Here is a 24,540-nt window from a genome sequence, read left to right on the forward strand (position 1 = left end):
AAGGTGATCAATCAACATCCACGCTTGCAGGTTGTCAGGAAGGGGAAGGCTGAGCAAGTCTCTCTGGGTGATAGTGAAGGTGCTGGAGGGGAGACTGGATCCTGGTTCTGAAAAAGGGTTAAAGTGTGCAGTACTGAGTTGATCAAATCCAGTGGTGCAGGTCTGTTTCTCTATCCATAACAGAGAAAGAAAGAAGGGGGGAGAGAGAGTGATGACCGTTGACAGGCTTAAATAGAGGCTTCCATGCCAGGGATCAAACGCCATCCCTCTTCTCCACTCTCTCATTAAGACGGAAAACCCGAGCGCCGCCATCCGATCTGTCTCCATTTTTCCTCAAAGGAGTCTAACTTGAAAGATCTGCGCCTGTCGGATTTACAATGGTGGGCGAGTGGTGTTTACTGAGACGCGGCCTTGCCAGAAACAACAGTCAAAGAAAATAAATGGAGCCTGCCTAGTGTTTCCACAGGAGTAAGGAAATATGGAGCGAGACTTGTGCCTTGCTGTTTGGTAATTAGTACCTAAACATCCCTGTCCTTGGATCCCATCGCTCACATCCAACATTTCTGCAAGCTGGATAATATACAGTGGAGCATTAGCGTCAAACACGTCTGGTCATGGGGCCTGGCACGCCACATTAATCTGTTATTACATTCCCAGTGGATCTACCAGTCGCTGGCCTTGGCTTGGCCACCATAGCGCAGGAGTTCGTATAGGCTGACAGGGGACTCACACACAGTGCACTTTTATAGCCAGGTTTAGTAAACCTTTTCAGCTCAGGCATAAATTTTGTAAATTGAGTCTTGCTTTGAGACCTGAGCTGATTAAAACAAACGGGTGTGCTTGACGTGTGAGGACCTACCAGAAACAGACCTGTGATCCAATTAAGGGCCAGACCCATAGTTTAAGAAATACTGCCATATAGGCCCCTGTGCAAGAACACGTCAAATTCAGCCGCTGCTAAAGACATTGCACCTGGGAGACAGACATATATGTTTCAGGCTGAGGTTAAGTTTAGTTTTTCTTTCTCCTGTCCTGTTTTTTTTTGCTAAAGTGCAATACATTTGTTGCAATTCATCTGTTGTATTATCTTCAACAATTTTGCTTATTATTATTATAATTATAAGTTTAATATTACCAAATTTGGTGGAATTGGTCAACTGCCATGTTATTGTTTGTTTTTTGAGACAAAAGTGGCATACTTCGGCAAGAGTGCGCAATATCTTAAGTAACATTAGTTGGTTTAGTTAGCAAGTTGGCTAATTAATGCTAAGTGACATAAAAATAAAATACCAGAATTTCACTCACCAAAACTGGCACGCAGGCTTCTGGAATGGTCTGTTAGAACAATCACAGCGCACCGAGTAATATTCACTGTCAGATAAATGTTTTAAAAATGCTACAAAAGGGGAAATGCTCCAGCAGAGGTCCAGTTCAGCGACTGGAATTAGCACAAGTGAAGAGTAAAAGCTAGCTAGCGACCACAGGCTGTATCCGCCTGTGAGTCAAAGCCACAGGCATTACAAAAGATAGACGTCACCCATTTGTTTCTGAAATTCAGTTTTGAAGCCTCAAGATGAGTGTTGCAGTCATCTTGGCTAACCCCCACCCCAAAAAACCCAAAACATGACGAGACATGGCTAATAGTAATAGACAGCTCGATAGCTAATTTCTTACCAGAGACAATAGACCACTTTGAAACGTGGCATGAACAAGATTTACAAAATAGACTTATTTTTTAAAATTCAGTTTAACCCAAAACGAGTTCCTGAGTCCATAAATTAAGAAGGAAGGTGTTTAGAGAGGTCGATGATTAAAGCAACCAAACCTGTAACAACTGATAGTCAATATTTAAGCCTTAACATTTTCATTTTTGTTAAGTTGGGGATTTTAACCTGGGAGCCTGAGAGAATTGACTCATATTTGGAGCCTGCCGTAAGTAACTGTTTGAGAAACTGCTGTTTTATAAAAAATTATTTTATATTTGGCTCATGGCACTATGGTTTGTTATTAAGTTCAAACCACAGGGCTAAGCGTCCATGTTTCTGAAAAGTAAATATCTAAAACTTGAAATAAAGCCACAAACCAAAGTTTGTCCAACAAACAAGTTTCCTCACTTTTCATAAAAAAATTGTTCCTTTAATATTTATATATTAATTATATGAACTATTTTAAAATTGAACCCTTGACTTGTGGTTGTGCCTTCAGACCAGTGGTAAGTTTTGTAAAATGACTTTCAGATATTTATTTTTGAGAAATACAGATGCTGAGCTCTGTGACTGGAGTGATGACACAGAAAGGCATGAATTAGACAGTCTGTTTTTTCATAGCTTATTTTGCGAGGAACAGAATCAATGTTTTTTTTGTTTGTTTTTTTCCACCTTTGTTTTCTTACATTAAGTAGACTCTTAAAGGTCTGACGTGTGCCATCTGCATCAGCCCGTTTAGAAGGTGAGGGCTGAGAAGGAAGTTTCTAATCAGCGCAGGAACATGTCATAACAGGAGATCCTGTTTTAAAAAAAAAGAAAAAGAATAAAAAGAGCAACATGGCTGCCGAAGACGACTCATCTCTTCCATCCACTCTGAGACAGGGAGCATCTTAGAGAGTATCAAATTCTCAGCAGGTCCCCCAAACCTCCTCTCCTGGCCTGCCCTCAGAGCTTTGACTGACTTGTGGTGAAGGTTGATGGGGATTATTGATCTGCCTGGCGCGCGCCTGTGGTTACGGCGCAAGACTGACGACCTCACCAGAGGGATTTTTTGGCGTTCACGGGCCCCTGTCTTACATCAGTTGCTGGGACAAGGCTGCCATGGCTTCCACTGTGGACTGTTTGAGCTTGGAGCCAGGTGATCAAGACATTTTTCTATGTATTTAAATAATCAGACCCAAATTTAGGCAGAAGATAACAATAAACATATCTGATTGGCCTTTTGGAGAGGAGCCTTCGAAGTGAGTAACCATGTCTGCAGACAGCAGAGCCTGGGGGTATTTATGCTCTTGGTTAAATTCTCTGGTTAGGGTTTCTGTTCCAGTCGCGAACCACATGAAATAATCCTTGGTCACTGGAGAAGGATGTGGACACTGTGCTAATTATGTGAGATGATGATGTCAGGTAGCGATACCTACTACTGAGTCACAACTTTTCCCTCTGCGCTGTGTTCCAACGTATATAACCACACTGCGGTGACCACACTCGCTATACGACCACACTCGCATCCACATGTCGGACATGTCTGGATCCTCAGCAGCCCTCACACATCCACACACTGTCAGACGGGCGCTCACTTTATCATTCATACTTATAAATCATCACTTCGCCTGCAGGAAGCGCGGAGCATTTTATTTTCCAGTCATAAACCATAAAACCTGCCTCTAACACGAGTTATGATCCTTGGAGACAGAGAGGATGAATGTCTAAAGCAGAACCAGACACGATGGCGGGCATCCTTCGTCCCCCCCCTTTCCCCTGGCACGCCTCATGCAGCCATGGTCGTACGATAGATTTTCCTAAAAAAAAAGGCCTCTGCATGATCTAAATGTCACCAGGGCTGTATGTCATTCAGCAGCGAGCTGGATCACCGTGACTGCTCCGAATTACCAGTCCATTAGTTCTCAATTAACACTTGCCTGATAAAGTTTTAACAACCCTTCATCTGACAGAAAGAACGCACAGGGCTCCTTCATGCTTGGTTTCAGGCAATAGATGGGGCCCGGGCCCAAATTTTTAAAATTTTATTGCCTGGCTGAAACCTATGGAAAAAGGCCTGTTTTACATGAATATTTGGCACAGAGTTTATCCTGTCTTATGTTCTGTGCATTTGGTTGTGCTGCACCAGTTTGCCATTTTTCTGACAGTCGAGATGGTGTATAATTTGAAACACTGACATGAAGCAAAGGCACGGGACAAAGAGGGCTTTTGTTTGCGTGTTTGGTCGCTCTCCATGGTACTGACACTCACATTTTCACAGTAATTCCCGCTTCTTCTTCTTTCTTTTTTTCAGGCAGTGTGGCCAGTATCAAATTGCATAATCTGAACTAGCAGCGCTCATTAAATGTAGGCATTTTAGGTTTCATAAGTGCACTCTCTTTGAGCTTCACTTAGCAGCAAATGGTTTCATGGAATCAAATGTTTCCAAAGCAAGCTAAAGACACAGGCATGCTTTAATCTAGTGATGAATGGATTCTGGTGCAGGATGTCAAGGCTGCCTTACAACCCTACCATGTCTGTGAGGTTCTGGGCTGCTGCCTGGATGCGGCTCGCCTGCCAGCTGATCATTTCTTTTATTACAGGTCAGAAGACAAGTTGTCTTTTACGGCCCCCTCTCTGTGAGGCCGAACAGCTTTTCAGATCTGGCATTCATTTAGAGAGGAAAAGCTCTTGTGCAGGCTCGACTCCACTGAGGCAAAATGTGGGGTGTTTGGAGGCTGTGCAATAGTTCCACTAACATAATAAGTGCTAGTTTGGCTATATGGAACGCCGTATAGGTGGGCCCCCTCACCGCGGTCCCCATGGTTAAATTAAGGAGCCACTAGAGTGCGCCAAAGTACACAGTTATGGTTGTCACAGTTTGAAAATCTCAAGGATCAAGCAGTGGGTGGGTGTCGGTGGAGAGGTGTCAGTTACCATCACACCAAATTACTGACAGTTTTTAGATATCTTATGGTGGGAGTGGGCTGAAGTCGGAGAAGATGGTCATCCTCTGAGACGAGAAGGTGGTCGCTCCAAAACACTGAAGCCCAGATGACATCAGATAGCAGCGGTTCAGGGAGGTCAGAGGCTTCATGCTGGTTCTACAGCCCACACCGGAGAGCCCGTCGGCCTCAGTTTATCTTGGGACTAAATGAGAAATCAAGATGCACGCACACACACACACACACAAACACACTCAACCCACAGCTCTGTTAGTGGAGACGGAAACATAGGAAGATATATACAGCTCTGTGAGTGGTATGAGGCCCTTGAGGATCACTTCCCGCCTGAGCTGCTCCTCTGAAACGTTTGTAGAGGTCATGTAAACAGTTTGTATTGGGCTGTCAGTTGTGTGTGTTTGTGCGTGTGTGTGTGTATCTGTGTGCACAGTCCTTTGAGTGGAGTGGTTTTGTCTCCTCATAAACTCTTGTTTGTATTCCTGTCAGTTGATTACATAATATAAGGAAGAAAATGCAGTCTGAGCTGTGCTGCTGCAAAACTACTTACAACCTGGTATAAAAATCAAGCGCACATCATTGCTGGCATCATGTTCAACCACCAAAATTTAACAGGGACAAAAAGCTCTATTCCAACCCCTCTTTAAACGAGTCTGCCTCGGCGCTGCTGTCTCTCCCGTGCATGGAGGACATTATGCTAATTTCCCTGGGTGTCTGGGTCCCGCTGCTCCTCCGGAGTTCATTATGATAATTGCTAGACATGGCTGAGAACGCTGAGAATGTGAACCTGAAACCAGCAGGAGCTTTTTCCACGCAATCTATATTCAGGGAAATCCCGAGAATGTTCCCCAATCTGGACCATAAAAAAAACACATGGGGATGCTGTAGATCTCCCTCTCCGTCTCTGTTTCAGCTTGTGTACGTGCGCGCTTGGATTGGCTCTATTATGTCTTGGAATAATATTAAACAGCTTCCCCTGGTTCTCCCTGTCTCCATCTCTTGGGGTTTTCGCTGCACCTTTGAAATGCAGCCATGTCAGTTGCAGTAGTGCGCCGGCTGAGCGTGCAGTTAGGGACGGAGGTTCTACACCGCCTCAGTCCCGCATCCAAAGACAATGTTGGTGCAGACGGAGCGGCAGACAAGAGATGACACGACCAAGACGCTGCAAAGATCAGCGTGTTTCAGGGAGAGATCGAACCAGCGATGACTGCTAAGTGTGCACAGGCTATTAAGAGTGGACCGAGTGATGGCTTTTATTTTGAAATAGGTAGAGGAAACCGTAACCAATACCCAGAAAGCTAAGGCTCTTAAATTAGAGAACCTGTATAAGGAAATGCAATTACCTGGCTACGTTTTCCCACTCCAAGTTTCCTCATCACACGGCTGTAATTTTGTAACAGCAGTGGTTTCTAAAGTAAATGTGTGTACCTCAGAGTCAGATAAGCACAGGGAAGTCTTCTGGGGTCCCCATTGAACATAAACTGCATTATAATTATTACTATTAAGGTGAAAGAAAAACTGATTTTGGTGGAGAAACAAGATTCTGATGGGTGGGGGGAAAAGTAAGTTACAAAATTCCTATTTTATTCTTAAAATAAACAAAAATGTACAATCACAATGCCAATTTCACTCACTGTTGTCAGGTCTGTGTTTCCCTTAAAAAAACAAACAAAACAATCGAAAAACAAATTATGATCTTTATGAAACGTACCAGCAAAGTCTAACAGAGTCTCCATTAGATTGAGTTTCCTGACAAGTGTTCATGAGAAGGAGCATAACAATAGAAATAACGAGTAAACTTTACATAAGAGCAGGTACAATTCCTGGATATCATACATGTTGATCAATGAATAATACAAGTTTTTTTAATGACAGTTTGTACGCAACATTAAAATTTAAAAAAAAAATCAAAAAATGAACCTTTGTATTTTGAGGAACAACAAAAACCCCAAACAGAAGCAGATGAGGACAGGTTAGGGTGTCAGTGCTGCGCTTAGGTGTAAACAGTTTTTAAAAGATTTGTGAAGCAGATTAATTAAATTCCAACAGATGTGCATAGTATTTGGGAAAATGCTATAAAATCACAGCAATCTAAAAGGTTTTTGAATTTGTTTATTTATGTTACGCTCTAACAGCAAAAGTACTTTTCGTGCTGGGCTGAAGCTGCTGGAGAAATGTGTGTGTGTGTGAGTTGAGAAGATCCTCTGCAGAGTGTGCGTGCAAATCTTAAATGAAAAGCTTGAAGTCTGATCCTTGGACAGGGCCATGTTTTTCTCAGCTTTTTAAAATTGGGTTATTATATTACCTTCATGCACTCAGTATCATACTGTATGAAAGCAAGAAAAGAAATGCTTTTTTTTTTTTTTAACAAATGCCAACTGCCTTGTGAGATCAGATTAAACTCCAATATAAATGGCTTGTTTGGCCAAGTGTTATCCATTCTGTGTGTGTGTGTGTGTGTGTGTGTGTGACTCCAGTGGCGTTACATCTCCACTGAGGACCAAAACCACGAGCCCTGCTGGCAGCCTGCCGCAAGTGCTGCTAGAAATAAAACAAGAAATAAGTGCTTTATGAAACAAACATACACAAGTCTCCCATATTTTTTGGTTACCAGTTTGCTGCCAGCAGCTGAATCCAATCACCACTCTGTTTTTTTGTGTGTTTTTTGGTTGTTGTTTTTGCACTTTTTCCCCTTCAACTTCAACACATTTTAGAATCTCGCACGGTAATTTTAAAACTCAGACCTCCCCTCATATCAAACCCACAGAGAGATTTTAGATTTAGACCCTTATTGTTGACATTAGCCAGTAAAGAGGGTAAAATCAATTCGGTAAACCCCGAGTAAAAATTGGAAAATAAATAAAAGCCGAAAGGAACATCAGAGTCTCTTTTGTTTCTCTGCGATTTCCTTTTTAACCCAAAAGACAGAAAGCAAGAAAAAAAATACAAACCTGTGTGTGTGTCGCGCACTAAGACAGACTTTTTCAAAGCTATCTTTTACATATGATATGAAAGCTATAATAGACTTGGCATGTCAGAGCTATAATCTTGACCGTGCTTTCAGCCAGGCTGGGTATGAAAAAAAAGAAACGCAGATATAGCAAATCTGTGGGATCAACCAAGGATTCTTCCAGTCCTGAGGAGTTCATGTATCACAAAATAAGTGATCCTTAAAGTCTGACCTGCCTCTTTTAAAGTGGGCCATTAGGCGCGGTACCCACTGCAATCATCTTTGGGCTGGACGTCAATTCGTGTCTAAATGCACCATTTCTTATTTGGAAGAGAAAATACATAAGTATCTGTGTGCATGTCAGACTAGACAGAGCAAAGAAATCAAGCAGAATTTCCCCAAACGGATAATTATTTTCCCCCATTGAAACTCTCTTTAATGGTATGTTGCCAAGAGGCACAATACGAGTTATTGCTCAATAAATACCAAAGGTTTAATTCCAAGCCAAATGTGTGTCAACGCCTCGCGAGGATGTTGGGCTCTGGATGTGTAGAGCAGTTAAACTGAAAAGTTACACCAGAAAAAAAAAAATGTTGCAATACTCTTTGGAAATTACATTTCATATTCAACACGATTTTAAATCTTTGGGTGCTACCAGAAAAACAAAAAACAAAACTTACTTTCTTAAATTACCTATCAAAAAAAAAAAAAAATCATTTTAACTTAGTCATATAGATGCATCAAAAATATTCAGATTACCTTTCTTTGACTCAAGTTTCAAATACAATACATAATTTATGGCTTTATAAGTTAAAACGAAGAAAACGCCTCAATCTACATCGTTTCACCCACAATATACAAGTTAAATTAATCGGTTTAAAGCAAAATTTACTGTCCACACCACTTAAAGTAACATATGCGTTACTCTTATTACTTGCTACTCAGTGCTTAACTTGCATCTTGATATTGTCGTAGTACAAAAAAACCACAAAAAACATGCTCTGCAAAAAAAGCCTTGAAGAAATACAAACACTGTACAAAAGAGGCAGTCTTTAACAAATATCGTTGAAGCATCCCTTTAGCTTTGTGGACTAGAATAAAACTGAAATAATGTCTCATCCACTTGGGCCTAGTAAACCAAAACTGTCTTTTTCATTATTGCTTTGAAACCGACTCCCTTTGTAGCGCCACGGTCTAAACACATTCCAGGAGGACAAGTCCACACACGTTTGGTCTCTCTTGCTCTCTCCATCTTTTTTTTTTAATCTCAACCTTAATTTCCAAAGGTAGAGACAGCTGATGTAAGCTCAAAAATCCCCTTTTTATTTAAAAAAAAGAAAAGAAAAAAAGGTTTTGTGCTTTCAAACCATGACATCAGTTGACTTCTTATCTCTCTGCCTTCTTCAATATGGCCTCCAAACTGCTTCATCCATGCGGCCTCCGGGGTTGAGAACAGTCGGGGAGTTACTGTGGCTTCCGTCGCCGTCCACCCCTCCCTCTGTCTGGCTGGGCAGGTTAGGGTTCACCAGGGATGTGCCCGTGGAGGCGCTAGTGCAAGGCGGGATCATCCGGGACGGCGAGCGGTCCCCGCCGGGAACCATGGAGAACTGGTACGTGTTGGAGGACGTCCCGTAGTAGAGATAGGGCGTGCTGCTGGTCTGGAAGGGTCCGCTCTGACTCTGGGTGGAGCCCGGGTACGGAGGGGGAAGGTAGGTGTGGTAGTGGGCGCTGCCCAGTGACATGGCCGAGGTGACGGGCGGGGTGTAGGTGAAGGTTGCCGGGTAGTGCATCCGAGGGCTGGAGAAACGGCTCTCTGTGAGGGAGGAGAGGCTCGGGAACTGGCGCTCGAACTGACCGGGGAATGGGCTCAGGTCAGAGGAACCTGAAAGGAGAAAACACAAAACACACAAACACGTGAATTTCATTGGTGTCTTATGACGTCGACAGGAAGGATTTATTACGGAACCTAAATAATCACACATCAGCTTGTCAGTTGTGATTGCGCTGAATGTGGTTTGGACTATTAAACCATTTAGCACTTTGTCTTGTAGAGTAATTGAATTTAACGAATACGTCTCTTGAGAAATTAAACAGCAGTAAACTGAATTGTCTATGAACCAATCTGAAGAAGCTAATAGATTTTGCGGGCACGGCTGAGGAGCAGCCTTCATCTATCAATATTAATAATGATATATCGTGAACTTCAGTCAGCTTTTTTCAACTGCTGCTATTCGGTTTCCATGAAGTTACCAAACGCACATCAGCAAAGTCCCGTGCAAGCATGTTTACACCTTTGCATATTTATGTTTCTGAGAGTGTGTTGGTGCATGTTTATGTGCATCTGTGCAACTGTTTATGCATGCAAATATATCTGTGCGTGTGTGTGTGTGTGGGGGGAGGGGGGGGGGGGCTGTATGTGTGTGTGAATACTGTATGCACATAAAAAAAAAAAAGAAGCAGTTGGGATGAATCAGGAGCTGCACATGTGGAAACACTTTGAGCAGAAACAGTTTCCATGAGATCCATAATGAGGCAGGGCTGAGCTCTGATGTGGCTCCTCTCCTCGCCTCCCATCGGCTCCAGCGTGTGTGTGTATGTATGCGTGTGAGTGTGCGTCCGTGCGAGTGCGCGCAGGAGGAGTGTGTGTGTGTGAGGGGAGGGGGGGATGAGAAGGAGCTGCTCCATCTCACCCTTCGTTCCTCTTTTCGCTTCATCCCTTTAAAAAATACCCAAAAAACCACTAACTGGCTGCGGCGAGCTTCGCGCTGGGCGAAGAGTTTAAGGAGAATAGGAGGTCCTCCCCTCCCCTCTCTCCCCGTCTCCCTCTCAGCGGTTTAGTCCAGCCATGGCGCTCTTATCATAAATCACCAGGCGTCTTCTGTGTCACCATGTCTGCTGCGAGAGGACAGGGGGTGGTGGGGAAGAGGAGGGGAGGTGGGCGCAGTGTTTATGTGCAGGGAGGGATTGCGAAGCCGGGTTTGTCGCTGCAGCGTCAGATAGCATATGCTGCTAATTAAGGCCTTTAAACTTCCTCTTTCCCCCCGAGATCCGTTTGATTCTAATAGAAATAGTAGGCGATTGTCTCTCTGTTGCAGAGGGGCAGTGTGATCTCAGACGTGACCGGCGCTGTTCAATAAACCCCCTGCTTTTAACTTCAGGACCTATTTTTGTGCTCAAAGGGGCCCTGTGATGATGGGCCAGATCGAACTTTATCAGCCTAAATGAAACCAGAGTGTAAACGCCGTCTGAATGTTTGGAAGGATGTTACAAAACTCTGGGGCGTCGCTTCCGAATGACGTGTTTGACTTGACTGATGAACTTTTTTGCAATCGCTTCCGAGCAAATGTAACATTTTGACACACAAGCCGGACCGCTTAAGGGAGGGCGGAACGCCGATACAGCATCCATATCAGCTTCTGCTCGTGCTCGTCGGTATGTTCTGCGGCTGGATACGGTTACAGAGCCGCCTGGCGAGGTGTCAACATGATCTCTGGAGATCTGAGAGCCTTAGTCACATCACTTAGGAGGCATTAAGCGCTTGAGGTGTGCGAGTGGGTAAAAGTGGGGAGGCGAGCTTTTGCCCCCGTGTTGGTGCACGCGCTTTGAGAACAAAGCCCAACGCTCGCTAGATGAAAGCTGAAGTGAGCGACCAAACTAATCAAAGTTGACAAGGCAGCTGGCTGGATTTTAAACCCTTTCTAATGCAGAGTCACACGGCTGCATCGCTTAATCACTCACCCTCGCTCAGGGCACACACACACACACATGCACACAGAGGAGGGTGTAGTATGTTAGCACAAGGAAACAGAAAGAAAAAGTAGTGTAGAAAAAAAAACTCATGGCAGTGAGTCAAACAGGTGTACAGGGCAGAAACTCGTCTGGCGGCGTGTAGGGATTTTAAAGGAGCTCTTACATTGGGGGAAAAACAGGGACAAATTGGAACACAGATGCTGCCGTTACTGCAAACAGACTGGCTAATGCAATTACCCAGAATGCCTTGAGAGAGTGGCACATCGCTGTAAAGACACTTTATTTGTCAGTCACGAGCCTGTTATTATCCCCGGGCCTGTTATTACCCATGCTCCTCTGGGATCAAAGGCTCTGAGCTTGGAAAAAAAAAAGAAAAAGGAAACAATAGTTGTTTTTTTTCCCTCGACTGTTTGAAAAACACCATGCAAAGCGTTCTCTGGAGAGACGGTTGGACAATATGGCCTCATTCCTCACGTTCGCCTGAGAATGAGCTTGCTTTGCTGAATTATTCTCTCTTAAATAGTAGCTCATAGTTTTTTCTCCCCTCTTTGTATATGTTTCTGCTTTGACAGAGTGTGAAAGTGTGTGTGTGCCTGTCTCTCCACCCCCAACCTCCTTTCTCGCTGTAAGAAAAATGCTGCAAACTTGTTGTAAAATGTTGTAAACTAAATTACTTGTAGCAGATTAAATGACCCTGACAGTACCTGGCAATCGTCTAGGCACGTCACTGATGGCAGGCAGACCTGTGCCTCGGCTGGAGGAGAGGGGGGTGGTGGAGTGGACCGAGGGGGACGCCATGGGACTCAGGTAGGACGGATACGTCTGTTCGTACGACCAGGGAGGAGAGGACTGGGACTGACGAGGGTCTGAAGGGGAGAAACGGAGGGAGAGAGGACAGAAATGGAAGTGGGAAAGAGGGGAGGGAAAAGATTACAGAAAGACGTATAAAGAAAAAACAAGACAGAAAAAGAAAGGAAGAAAGAAAGAAAGAATTACCACTGGCCCACAAGCTTGTTCAAATATTCAGATTTTTTTTTGGGAGGGGGGGGCGGGAAGGTTGGCAACATAACACACAGAGCTGCGGACATGATCCGTCGCTATGCTTCTCTGCGCCTGTGTTTAGGGTTAAATATCACTCGGGCATGTTATGCAACATTTTTTAATAATAAGACTTCTAATGTTTACCTTTTAGAGAGAAGATCTTCCTGTTTGCCTTGTAAAACTTTGTGCTCGCAGCTGAGGCACAGAGAGCCTCGCTGGCACTCAGCCACGGTGTAAACACACCGGCAGACAACCACAACACTTTATCATTGTGTCTGTGCGGCAACAAGGACTCAGAATGGAAGCTGATTGAGACAGAAAGTATATGTGTGCACGTGTTTATGTGTGCATGACAAAACTAAACTATTTGATTGTTCACTTTCAAGTGATTTCTTTCACTGTTTTTGTCAGATCACATAAGGTGAGGAGGCATGCCAAAAAAAACAAAGAAACCAAACAATCTTATCAATCAAGCAGCACCTGTTTGGCAGTTAGCTCACGTGGTACTTTCAGTCCAGTGTACAATTGTCACCCCCGCACTGCCTTGCTGCGAAACCGTGCCCTGAACGATCCACCGAGTCGCAACACAAAACCGTGACAGAGATTAACTAAGAGCTAAATGACGACGTGTGACGTGACTCCAGAGATTTGGGTGATCGGGTAGCAGCCATCCCAAACCGTGAGAGATTTTATTACCTTCTAAGATTGATAGAGTGATGGAGCAGAGAAAGACAGATGATCTCAGAGGCACTGTGCTTGGTGTTTTGTGGCTCAGGATGTGTCTGAGGCTCCAATTGGGGTTTAATATTTCACCTTACATACAGTAAATGGTTTGTGACTCAGCCCGCCTGTCCAGAAAAAGCGTGGCTCGTATTGGACACGCGCCTATTCAATGCGTCGACTCAGTTATAAGGGAAGCGATGTGAAAAACATCAAATTTTAAAAATAAAAATGTCCGCTAACTCCTTTAAAACCTTCCTTTCCTTGTGTGCATCCACAGTTCAAAGCACGTGTGTCTGTGTGAGGATTTCTTCACACATGTGAAAATATGAAGACACATTTTTAAAATACAATTTGGAATTTTGGCAACTCAATTTTGCAGGATGACAGCAGAGTATGATCATATCATGTTCAGTACAATAAGGTTTTTGGTATCATTTTCAGGTATGACACTATCCTAGATGACACATACTTTGGAAATGACTTTTAACACCTAATGACTGCAAAGCTTGGGCAACAGCAAAATATTTGTATTTGAAACGTATAACAAGGAACTATAAAATCCCAGAGGTTTAAGATCAGATAAGGAACAGCATGCTAAGAGATTCTGTGCATGCACACTTCCTGGACGCTTCCAGCGCCTGGATTCTCCATCAACACCAGGAGCTTTGTATAAGCTGTCCTCGGCGGCTCACCTGTTATCTGCGTCTGTCCCTGTGGGTTGAAGGAGTTGGCCGCTGTGTTGAGAGCTGGCCGGGGAGCTTGTGTCGGAACGGCAACCCTCACCCTCATCCTCTCTAGCTCGCTGAGGCGGTCGGAGAACAGACCAGTTTTGGGAGGATCCTCGAGCTTCTGACGATGCCCTGCAGACACAGAAAAACAAAACAAAGCACTGTTATATTGAGTAGCGGAACACCCATTTTATTTAAACACTGACTGTAAGGGCTCCGATGTTGCCTGCAAAGAATATTTTTATCATTGTGAAAGAAAAGTTCTGGGCAACGTTCAACTCTTGGGTTGTTTGCTGCTCCTGAACTGTGCACAACCTTAAAGGCTCAGTTCCCGATAAACACAGTTTGTACCCCAAACAACGAGGAGGTGCAGACGGATTTGGGAATGGTGTCCCAGACGCTGATAATTAACAAAGTCGTAGGCAAATTCCTTGGAGCTTTTTGCATGAGAATAAAAAGAGATGCTCTGATGTATGTTCATTTTTAACCTGAGGCTTCTTCCTCTAGTAAACACAAGCTCTCACGCCATGGCCCCATTATCCCCACAGGAGTCATAACCTATGCCAAATATATTATGCATTTTCTCTTCCTGCATTCCTTTACCAATAATTTTACACCCTTTATATCCCCCATTCTATTCTCGTCACTCTCTCAGCCTGGTAACTCTACACTCCTCCAACATACAAACACACATGCACGCTGCTAACACATACAATTTAGGTTGTACACACACAAATGCAAGATGATGTGTACCTCTCACTGTCTGAGCCTGTCTTAGCAGTGCTTTTAGCCTTGTAGACGGAACCAATGCAAAACCTGCCCAGGGCCCACAGGTGTAGATTATAGTTTAGTAAAGGTGGGGTAGAAAGAGAGGCCTGTATGCGCGTGCACACAGACACACTTGCACAGTTCTTTCTAACACTGACACAGTCCTGTGTCAGTGTGTCTGTCTGGTCTTGCACTAGTTCTCCTGTAAAGGCGGTAAAGTAAATATCAAACAGAGGAGAGTAGAAACTCCTGCTGTGGTTGGCAGGGCTCCAGCTGGCTCAGGCAGAAACAGCGCGCTACTTCAGAATCCTGCCTAACCTGACTGCTGCCTTAGCTGGGAACAAAGGCCTGCCAATGCTCTTATAACACCGGGTGGGTGCACAGGAGAGGGCGAACAAAAAAGAGCTTTAAAAAGAATCATCACTAAGGCATCATTAGAGAGATCAAAGATAAATAAGAGCTGCCCCGCAGCCTAACTATGTGTACTGATGACATCCCAGCTGAGGGGCTCCGCTGCATGTCGCATCCATCTTTCCTGTTTGTGCTGATTATCTAAGTTAGTTGAATAAATACAAAACGACAAAGACAGAAATTCTTTTAGAAACCACCCATAACAGTCGAACATTTTTCCACTACTGCAACAAAGCATTATTTCAGCCTCAGTTATGCTGCTACAAACCATGTGACTCTCTCACAACAAATTAATTTACTCTGGAACAACTGCTTGGAACTTTAATACCAAACAGTGGTGCAATGAAATTGAGACTTGAGAATGGCGGCAGAGAAAAAAAAAAGGCAGCCAGTGACAGTCAGACAGACCATGATTTTTATTACAATGACGTTACCGGACTGGCATCATCCAGCTCAAAATAAATAGACAATCTCATCATCGGTCTCCTCTAGCTGCTCTGGAAAGGAGAATAATAGCGGCTACTAAAAGACCTCAGCTTATTGAAGACTTTATAACATAATTCAAGCCCATATTTCATTAATATTTCCCCATCGTTCCTGCAGATAATTTGTGCCTCTCACTGGCATTCCTCGTCTCTCTGTGCAAGCTGTGCCCAGTCAATCATAGCGTTTCCATTTTCAACAGACCCAGTTTCTATTCTAAAAAAGCCTCGGGACACAGTGCAGGCTTTGTGCACAGCCTGTTTCCTAGTGATGGGAATAAATAGCAATGGGAGACCATAGGGGGATGATGGGAGACAGAGGGGGACAGGCGCGAGCAGGGAGGCGACGCATGGCGAGGAAGAGACCCTGATGACCAGTAAATTAAGAGCTCTGGGCTGGTTAGGCGAAGCAAGCTCTGTGAGGAGTGCTGAATGGTGAAACAGTTAGGGAGACTTTAGGATTTCAACATATTTGTGGACGATCCCAAAATATAGACAGATGTTTAAGAAGATAAAAATTATACTGACATGAGATACATCAAGCTAACTTCACTTCTGTTACAGTTTCATTCAGGTTCCATCCTGAGCCACCGTAAATGTCAACAAATCTATGGATGACACTCCGTTTTAAAGGAAGCCTTTGTATTTTTTCTCCTATAGGAATGCTGCATGTCAACCACCACATTAAGGTCCAATTTACACTCCAACCAGCCAGACCTCAAGTCCATTAGTTTAGCAGGCCTTGACAGTAAATACAGTTTTTCATGAGTTAATTACACCTTTTAGAGGACAACTGTTGCCAAACACAAGATGTCTCAGCTGTTTTATCGGAACCCTAGCAGGGCGGAGGAATGAGCCGGGGGTATTTAAAGGAGCGGGAAAGGCGGATGATTTCACTGCCGTAGGGAAAGTCCCTGAGATTCCCATCATCCCTGTGAAAACAGCGGAGATTTTCGATAGCGCCTGCCACTTCCCTGCCCAGCCAGCGCCCGGAAACATGGACAGATTCAGACCAGATGTGAACAACTCGCACACACACGGAAACACCAGAAACGCAGAAAAAACAAAAGGATGTATGGATACACACTCCTACTGCATGCGTGTTTGCACTCAGCCATTACACACTTAGTCACACACACACAAACTAAGATTTAGAATGATTAGATAACACCTCTATAGATGGTATCTCAACTCGCACGGTTGCACACTGATCCTAGAATAGTATTATTTCAGCCGTCCCAGAGAAATAAGTCTGGATCCAGCTCACCCCTGCTGATCTGATAACAGTTAGTAAGAGCAAGTAGGCAAACACAATATAAGTCTTCCATAATTAATGGCAGCATTAGATTGAATCTGAGCCTGAGCACAGAGATCTTTGACTAATGGTTAGCTGTTATGTCCTGGCTGAGAATATCCCTCAAATACCCTATACAGTTCTTTTAGCCGGATAGTGGTTTGTGTAGGGATTTTGCATCGTATGGTTTATCAATGTACTTTAAAAAAGCTTCAGGAGCTTCAATAGCTAAAATATTAGGAGTGTTTGAAGAATTTTGTGCCATTTATATGAATTTTTATAGCAAATGTATGTACACATGAAATTACAGGCAGATAGCAAAGCTTATCAAACAAAGGACACTGGTGAAACAGCTACGCTAGGCTAAGCTAAGCTAAGCTAGGCTGTGTGCAGTGTTAATGAATTTTGTACAGATTAAAAAACAAGATAATATAATAATTAGTGCATGCAGGAGGTGGTGACAGGCAGATTTTTGTTCTTAATGACAGTGACAGGTCTTCATGCTTATCTTAGATAATGTCTCCAAGCTAGAGACAGATTTTAATGATGTGCCAGTTCAGTCTTTGCTAATTAGTTCACCCCAGCTATTCGCATATCTGGCTGGCATTATGGCCGGGTTGCTATTATGACAGCCCTCGATATGATTCAGCTACTCTTCATCGCATCCTCAGATGTGGGTGACTCCATCTGACAGGACGACAGGAGGGCCAATCTAAACAGAACCAGCAGATCTGCTCTGCTGCAATGGTAAACTCACCGACGCACCAAAGCAGAACAAAGACTACCTACAGTAGCTGCAGTCTAAACAGTGGACCTGGTGTTTTTTTCCCATAAATTAAAACATTTTACAGCAAAGAATCTTAACTAAATCTAATTCCATGGTGTAATCTGTAAAAAAAAAACAAGGGTGGGAGATGTTATTGTTTTTCCCCCATAAAAATAATCCAGTAACCATTGTGGTCCTATATACTTTAAAGCCTGCAGGCTGGTTATTGAGTTATTGCTTTCACTGTAATGTTTGCAGAATAATTATAAACCTTAGCTAAACAAGTTCAGAGCTTAGACATATTACCACAGCATTAACAAGAGCACTGTAACAGATTACTGTTATGAACTTTTGAATTTGAGAGTTAATAAAAATGTGAAAATGACTTGACTAGAGCTTCAGGTTCTAACCTGTGAAGGATGCAATGAATGACGGCCAGGTTAGGACCCCTGCTGAATAGTTAGTGGGCCACAACCGCTACACCATTTTTGGTAAAGCCATCAAATTGTGCGCTTAACATAACTGTCGCACACAGCAGCTCCTGTACAATTCAACAAGTCAAAAGAAGACGCTGCAGAACACACCTTTGTAGGGAATTCAGATGTCAGCAATCAGGCAAATATTTGACACGCAGTAGGAGTATTTCATGGATGTTTCTGTGAGTCTCCTGACTCTCTGAATCAACTCACTTCTCTTTTGTTTAGCTAATTGTAGTTTTCACTCTGAAACAGTGGTGGTTTCTGGCTTTATGAAAAGTAGGAACTGAACCGATCTGGGTCATCCTTCAACACTCATATCTGGATAAAATTCTATCCCCACCGGGGTATAAAAATTATCTAGCAGCGGCAGGGTCATATAGACCAGAGGGGGGAGGATCTTCCCATCCTCCCAGGCTAAATCTGTGGGAAACACTGAGAAGAGTTGGAAAATAAAAGCCTACAAGTGAGTCAGGTGTGAGTCTGCAATGAGCTGATATTATTGCGTAATGCACAGCTGTCTGAAAAACTTGCTAGCACCGTTTGAAGTAATTGATAAGCACAGAGGCATGCGATTTCAATGGACTGGACAATTTGAACCGATCCCAGATTACCATCATTACTCCTGGCTATAGCCTACGCCCGAGGGTGGAATCGACTGTCATTGCCTATCAAGAAGTGTATTTTTAGAACGCTGATCTGTTCATTTAAAGCTCCTCCTCCTCGAACTTATCAAATTTCAAGTGTCACCACAGAAACATCAGTGGGAAATTCTCCTGCCTCAAGTCTGACTAAGTAAAATCTGAGGAAAATGCAGAGCAACAGAAAATCCTGAATAAATGGAATAATTTATATATTTGGTGTCACATCGTGCCCTCTAAGCCCTTCAGTCTGGTTTATGATCACCGGGAGAGCCTGGATGAATGTATCACTGGGGCTGATTCAGACCCCCACCTCTCCCCCAATACTCATGGAGCCTGGGTTGAATCAGCCCGTCTGTGTTTGTGTGTGTCAGTCATCTCACGGTGGAACAGTAAAGTGGATGAATGAATACGCTGGTTCCATATTTCACTTTTTTATTTGGAGCTTTCACAGTGGCCATGTTGTTTTTGTGAGTGGTCAGAAACAATGAATTATTTCACGTTGCAATCTGAAGCTGGCAAAGCATGGCTTAGTGGGTGACAGCCAAACGCACGTCTACCATGGGGGTCTGGTATAAAGGGAGACGAGGTGGGGAGAAGAGAAAAAGAAGAGAGAAGAGAATAAAAACAGAACTGAAGGGGGGAAAAAGAGGGAAACGACGACAAGGTGAAAAAAGAGAGAAGAGAGAGGAGGTGTAGGAGACGAGGCAGTGAGCAAAGGAGTGAAGGAGAAAGAGGGAAAGGGGGAGCCAGGCTGTCGTGGAGCGCTGCCAGCCGTCTGTGTGGTCCATGCGTTCCAGCCCGGAGGAAGCTAGCCAGGCAAGGGAAGGGCACACACACGCGCACACACAAAATTCCCAAAGGCGATACATTTATTGAATGCAAACACACTTTATACACATTTGTACAATACTGTACAAAGTTTAAAGAGCACCAGCGCGCGCACACACACACCACCCACCAAACGCACACACACACACACATACACACAGAGTTTAGCTTATGTGTGGCTTTCAGACAGGCTCCTTCTGCACCTCTCTGCTCCCATTAATGTGTTTTGATTCAGAACAGGGGAGAACAAATCCATCTGAGATGTTTTTGTCGCATCTTGGGGCCAACCAAATCCAGACTCTGTTTCTTTATCTTTATATCTCCTTATGATTCACTTCTGCCTCCTTTCTCGCTCTTCATTCTTCTGTTGTCTTCTTTGTCTCTCCCTCCCACTGGATTATTTTGTTCTTTAGACGCCTTGGCACGTCTTCAAGGGACTTCATAAGACATTCAAGTGACTGGCCGCCTCTAGAAAAGCCTGAAGTATTTCTTTTCTTTTTTCCCTCTGCCCTTTTCCCCGCCTTCCTACTCTGTTCATCGTTCATTTCATTGCCTTTTTTTCCCTCCTGATGTTTGGATGACTTTTATTTGTTCAGCTACCATTGTAAAAGCTGTTTCAAGTGTGGCTGTAGCCGATAGGTGAATCTTCTGAAATCCTCTTTAATTACTTGGATGATGAACAAAAGAACACTGCTTCAGTTACTGCTTAAGGCAGTAACCGAAAGGGTACAATAATCCAGACACGTAGAGGGCTTCATTCCTGAACATAATTCAAGGATATTAAATGGTATCTGTCTGACATCATTTGAATTTAACGGTTTAATGCAAATGGCACTTTAGCACTTTCTCTACAATCCCATGCAATGGAATTTGTAGGTGTGTAATATAAAAATGTTTGGAGGCGGTTTTTTGGTATCATTATATCCAATAGTAGGCACTACATTTTGCCTATTAACCCAGCTGAGAGTGTGCCAAACAAGAACCAATCACAGAGAAGCTCACAACACAGCAATATTGACACAAGCTGCCCACAGGAATCACAATACGGTGATAAAGAAAAAAAAACACAAAAAATGAAAGAGCAGCAAATCTGTCAGAGTGTGTCTGCGATCGCTTCATTTTCAGTTTTAATAAAGTGTCAGTTCATTACATAATAATAACAACTCTGATTTTGGTTTTTTGGCTGTTATTTTCTCTCTGTTCTTTACTGTAAATTAAGTATCAATCATTCAGTTTACCCTCATTAATTTAATAAGCACCACAACAAAAGCTCACCAAGTAATAGCACTGCTAATTAAGTGTTTTTGTTTCCCTATCAATCATGCACCACTCCTAATGCCAAAGTCCTGAGTCATCTTTTTCCAGCTAAACTGAAACATAAGAGGTTTTAATTAAGATTATCTTGTCCAAGCGAAATAATCGAATTATATATCAGAGTAAGCAGCTTTTTATTCTGGATATTCCTAATCCAGATTTGTGAAAAAAGTGATGGAACTTTTGCCGCGAGGACTCCCCAGCTTTGGAATTCCTGGTCAGGAAAGCCAGTGTTGATTTTCCTGTTTTTTGGGGTTTTTTTTAATTCCAATCTCCTCTCTGCCTCTTTTCTCTGTATGTATATATATATGTTTTTTTTTTAAATCATTTATTTCATAATATTATTGAAAATATGCACACATTCTTGTCTTCAGTTTTACTCTGCAAAGCACCAAGTCGCTGCAAGTCAAGCTATTATCATCAAGTACATAGAGAAGCATAACTCCATATGGAAGTATTGTGCATCTAAGTGTGTGTGAGAGTGTGTGTGTTGCACGAGTTTGGCTTGGCAGACAGGTCTCCTGAACCACTAATATTGTCTGCAGGCTTGTAAGTACCATGGCTTCTTCACCAGACTTGTTAACACCCTGACCAAACCCGAACCAAAACACGACCCCGTCCCCATGCCCAGAACCCCCGAGACCATACGGCTTCAAACCCCATAGTGCAGAGACGCGCCTGACCGCTAACCTCCACTGCTGACACACAATGTTCGCACACACACACACACACACACGTCACACACACGAAGTTATGAGAAATAACCACCGTGTTACGCCACAGCAAGACACAGTATGTGTAATGCCACAATGGTTTTTGTCACCCTCTGTGCTTGTCTGTCATCAATTAACTATAATGAGAACAGTGGGTTTGGACAGAAAGGCTTGTATATTGCGTTAATACGGCTCGGCTATTATCACTCAGGAAGTTTGTCTCAGCTGGCCACAGCCACCGTCAGGAGCAGCTGAAAGGAGACAGAACCACCTATAAAAGCATATTGGTTTAAACAACCACTCCCTGTCTATTAGCTCAAAATGACATTTAATGAGGCCTATTAGCTCTGCTCCAAATCAGCACTGTGGCTACACTAGACTAATGACACCAATAACACACATTCTGCAAACCATGTCATGTGGGGGCACACCAGCAGACACAGGCGCTGCGAGACACGCACGTGAGCAAACGGATACGCACATCTGCATGTGAGAGCACACACGGGCGCATGTATACACACAGTCGATGAGTCGTCTGTGCGGTGGCAAACCACAGGTTAACCAAGAGCTGTCAAGCGATTAAGCACAATACGAGCCACAAAAACCAAGTTAGCCTCCCGCTAATAACACAGTGGCCAGAGGGACCTGACTAACCACTTACCATACACACACACACGCACACTGTAAACCTCTGAGGAAAATTATACCACAGATCTTTATACTTGGGCCTCGCTGATTTTCGTCACCGACCACGCAATTAATTAACTTAGGCTCGGGTCCACAGTTCAGAGATGTGCGCCTTGCTGAGTCACAGGGGTGGTCCTACTGATATTAGACAAGGGAGCGCTGGGGAAATGACATCCCTCAGGAAGACTCATATGGCTACCATAAGGAGCATCAAACAAGTTAACACAAAATCTGCTTCCTGAATGAGACGCCCACAACCAGGCAAGCAATTATACGGTTAGAAAAATAGTTAACAGAAGCATAAAGAATATTTGGACATTTGAACTTTTATGTCAGGAACCAGCTGAAATCTTCTGCTATTGTCAACTTATTTTCCAGGAGAAAAAAACAAACAAAAACCCCCCCACAGTGTTTTCAAAGAGGAGGGCCACAGAGGGCTAGTGTATGTCAACTTTAAGATAGCCTACTGTTCCTTCTCTGAGTGCAACCCTCCCTGGTGGGGCCTGGCTATACCACAGGCCTCCTAATTACCCACTCGTTTAACACAAAATAGAGCCGTAATGGCCAACAAAGCCCCCCCATACCCCCTCCCTGCGTCTCAATGAAGCGTTCACAGATAGAATCACAGTTTTGGAGACAGTCGCTGCTCTCAGCTCAGAGTCTCTGTACTGAAAACCTGGAGGAGGGGGAGGCTCTGTGGAGAGGGCACATGTGTGTTTTGCCACCCTCCGACCTCGACTTAATGACCCCTGAGAGGGAGACGTGTTCTGGCTGTAGTTTCTGGGTAAATTACACCACCACTGTAATTCTGACCACTTAGCAGCAAAGGAAAGAAGTTCAGGGGTTATGTATGATGACATAGTCTTTATTGCTTAAATTACTGTCCTGAGACTGAAGTTGGAACATGCAAACTCTAGCTTTATTTTTTTTCTCAGGCTAAATAGAAGAAAAAACAATGCCTGTAAGAGTGAAGTCTTGTGCCAGAATACCCTCACCTGATCAGGTCTCTAGCTTGAAGACTCGCTTCTCATGTGTTCAGGCTTCTGGACACAAATCTAAGACGGCAGCTCTGCTGAGACCGTACCGAGCTTTTCTAAACAAATTCACTTCCGACTCCCATCTGCTCGCCACCAAATAACAGGACTTGTTTGAAAGTCATCTGGGGGGTGGGACAGCAGATGCACAGGAAATGCTTTTGATCAAACAAGATGGCTCGAGAGTGAGAACGGATGGTGGGGAAAAGTGGGCGTGAGCGTGAGTACATGTGCGTTTGAGGACAAGCATATGCCTTTGTTTCAGGGCGCATGTTGATGAGCGCTGAATGTCGAGTGTGTGAGGCATTTTTTGGCACCACAGGCAGGTTTCCTACAACGAGAGACTGATGGTGGTACTAATCCTAGTGTCTCCTGGCTCCTCTGTGTCTCTGTGTGTCCTGGTGCCATATGTGACAGGCCAGGCGGGGTGAGTTGTTTGCGATGTGATATTGTTCATTGAGACGCCATGAGATGAGAATATGCTTTTTTTTTTTATGAATAGGGAGGAGGGTTGTGGAAACAGCTGCATGCCAGACCAGTTGGCACTGCTGGCTATAGTAAAGTTTTTTTTTCCCTCCTCAGTTGTTTTTATATGGCCCATTAAAATGAGCTGATGCTAGCACTCTGCTACCCCGCGTACCCTCTGAGGAATACGTTGCCTCACATTTTATTTCTCTTCTGTCTCTCAAAGTGTCACATGGGAGGCTAGACTGCTTTGTGAGAAGTCTTTAAGTGATTGCTAATTAACACAATTTAGAACCTTTTCCTGTAAACCTTTTCTTTTTGTTAATTTCCTCGTTTTATAGCGTGTCATCATTTAAGCCGGACATTCAACTCCGTTTGCTGGCTGGACACATAGCTCAGTTAAAGGGCACTCCACTGAGTTTGCATATCAAGAATAGGCGAAGAACTATGTAAAAGTTGAGAAGTATTTTGCACAGTTAGCTCCCTGATATTATCATCATCACATATATGAGCCAGAATCTGATCCCACATAACACGGTAGAGGTGCAGGATTTATTCTAATGAAAAAGTAGAACCCCATATTTGAAAGCTTGCTGGCTACCTCGTTAAAAGGCAAATTGAAAGAAGACTTAGGATGCTTCCTTGTGTGTGTGCACTTATTTCCATACTGTGCTGCTTGTGCGTGCATTGGTACTCACTCCTGGGCTCACGAGGTCCGTCCACGGTGACCTTTATGGCTCGGTGGTAAGTGGCCACTTGTGGCGGGTTGGTGAATACTGTGATTGTCAGAGTGAAGCTCTTGCCTGTAGTGACATCAAGCA

The 24,540-nt window shown here is 43.7% G+C and overlaps 1 protein-coding gene across 5 annotated transcripts in view; it reads right to left on the bottom strand.

The window, feature by feature from the left end:
• Window positions 1-6,196: 6,196 nt before the first annotated feature.
• The window catches only part of runx2b (RUNX family transcription factor 2b), a 122,463-nt gene continuing 104,119 nt past the window's right edge, over window positions 6,197-24,540 (bottom strand). For 4 of the 5 annotated variants that reach the window (XM_039599513.1, XM_039599515.1, XM_039599514.1 and 1 more), the window contains 4 exons: window positions 24,418-24,522; window positions 13,802-13,969; window positions 12,050-12,211; window positions 6,197-9,477 (listed from right to left, as the gene is read on the bottom strand). In XM_039599513.1, coding sequence (XP_039455447.1) covers window positions 8,999-9,477; window positions 12,050-12,211; window positions 13,802-13,969; window positions 24,418-24,522 — 914 coding nt within the window. In that variant the 3' untranslated portion in view covers window positions 6,197-8,998. The remainder of the gene's footprint in view (window positions 9,478-12,049; window positions 12,212-13,801; window positions 13,970-24,417; window positions 24,523-24,540) is intronic. The other variant, XM_031755130.2, reaches the window with a different exon arrangement.

This window comes from Oreochromis aureus, linkage group 15, assembly GCF_013358895.1.
Source record: "Oreochromis aureus strain Israel breed Guangdong linkage group 15, ZZ_aureus, whole genome shotgun sequence".
NCBI lineage: Eukaryota > Metazoa > Chordata > Actinopteri > Cichliformes > Cichlidae > Oreochromis > Oreochromis aureus.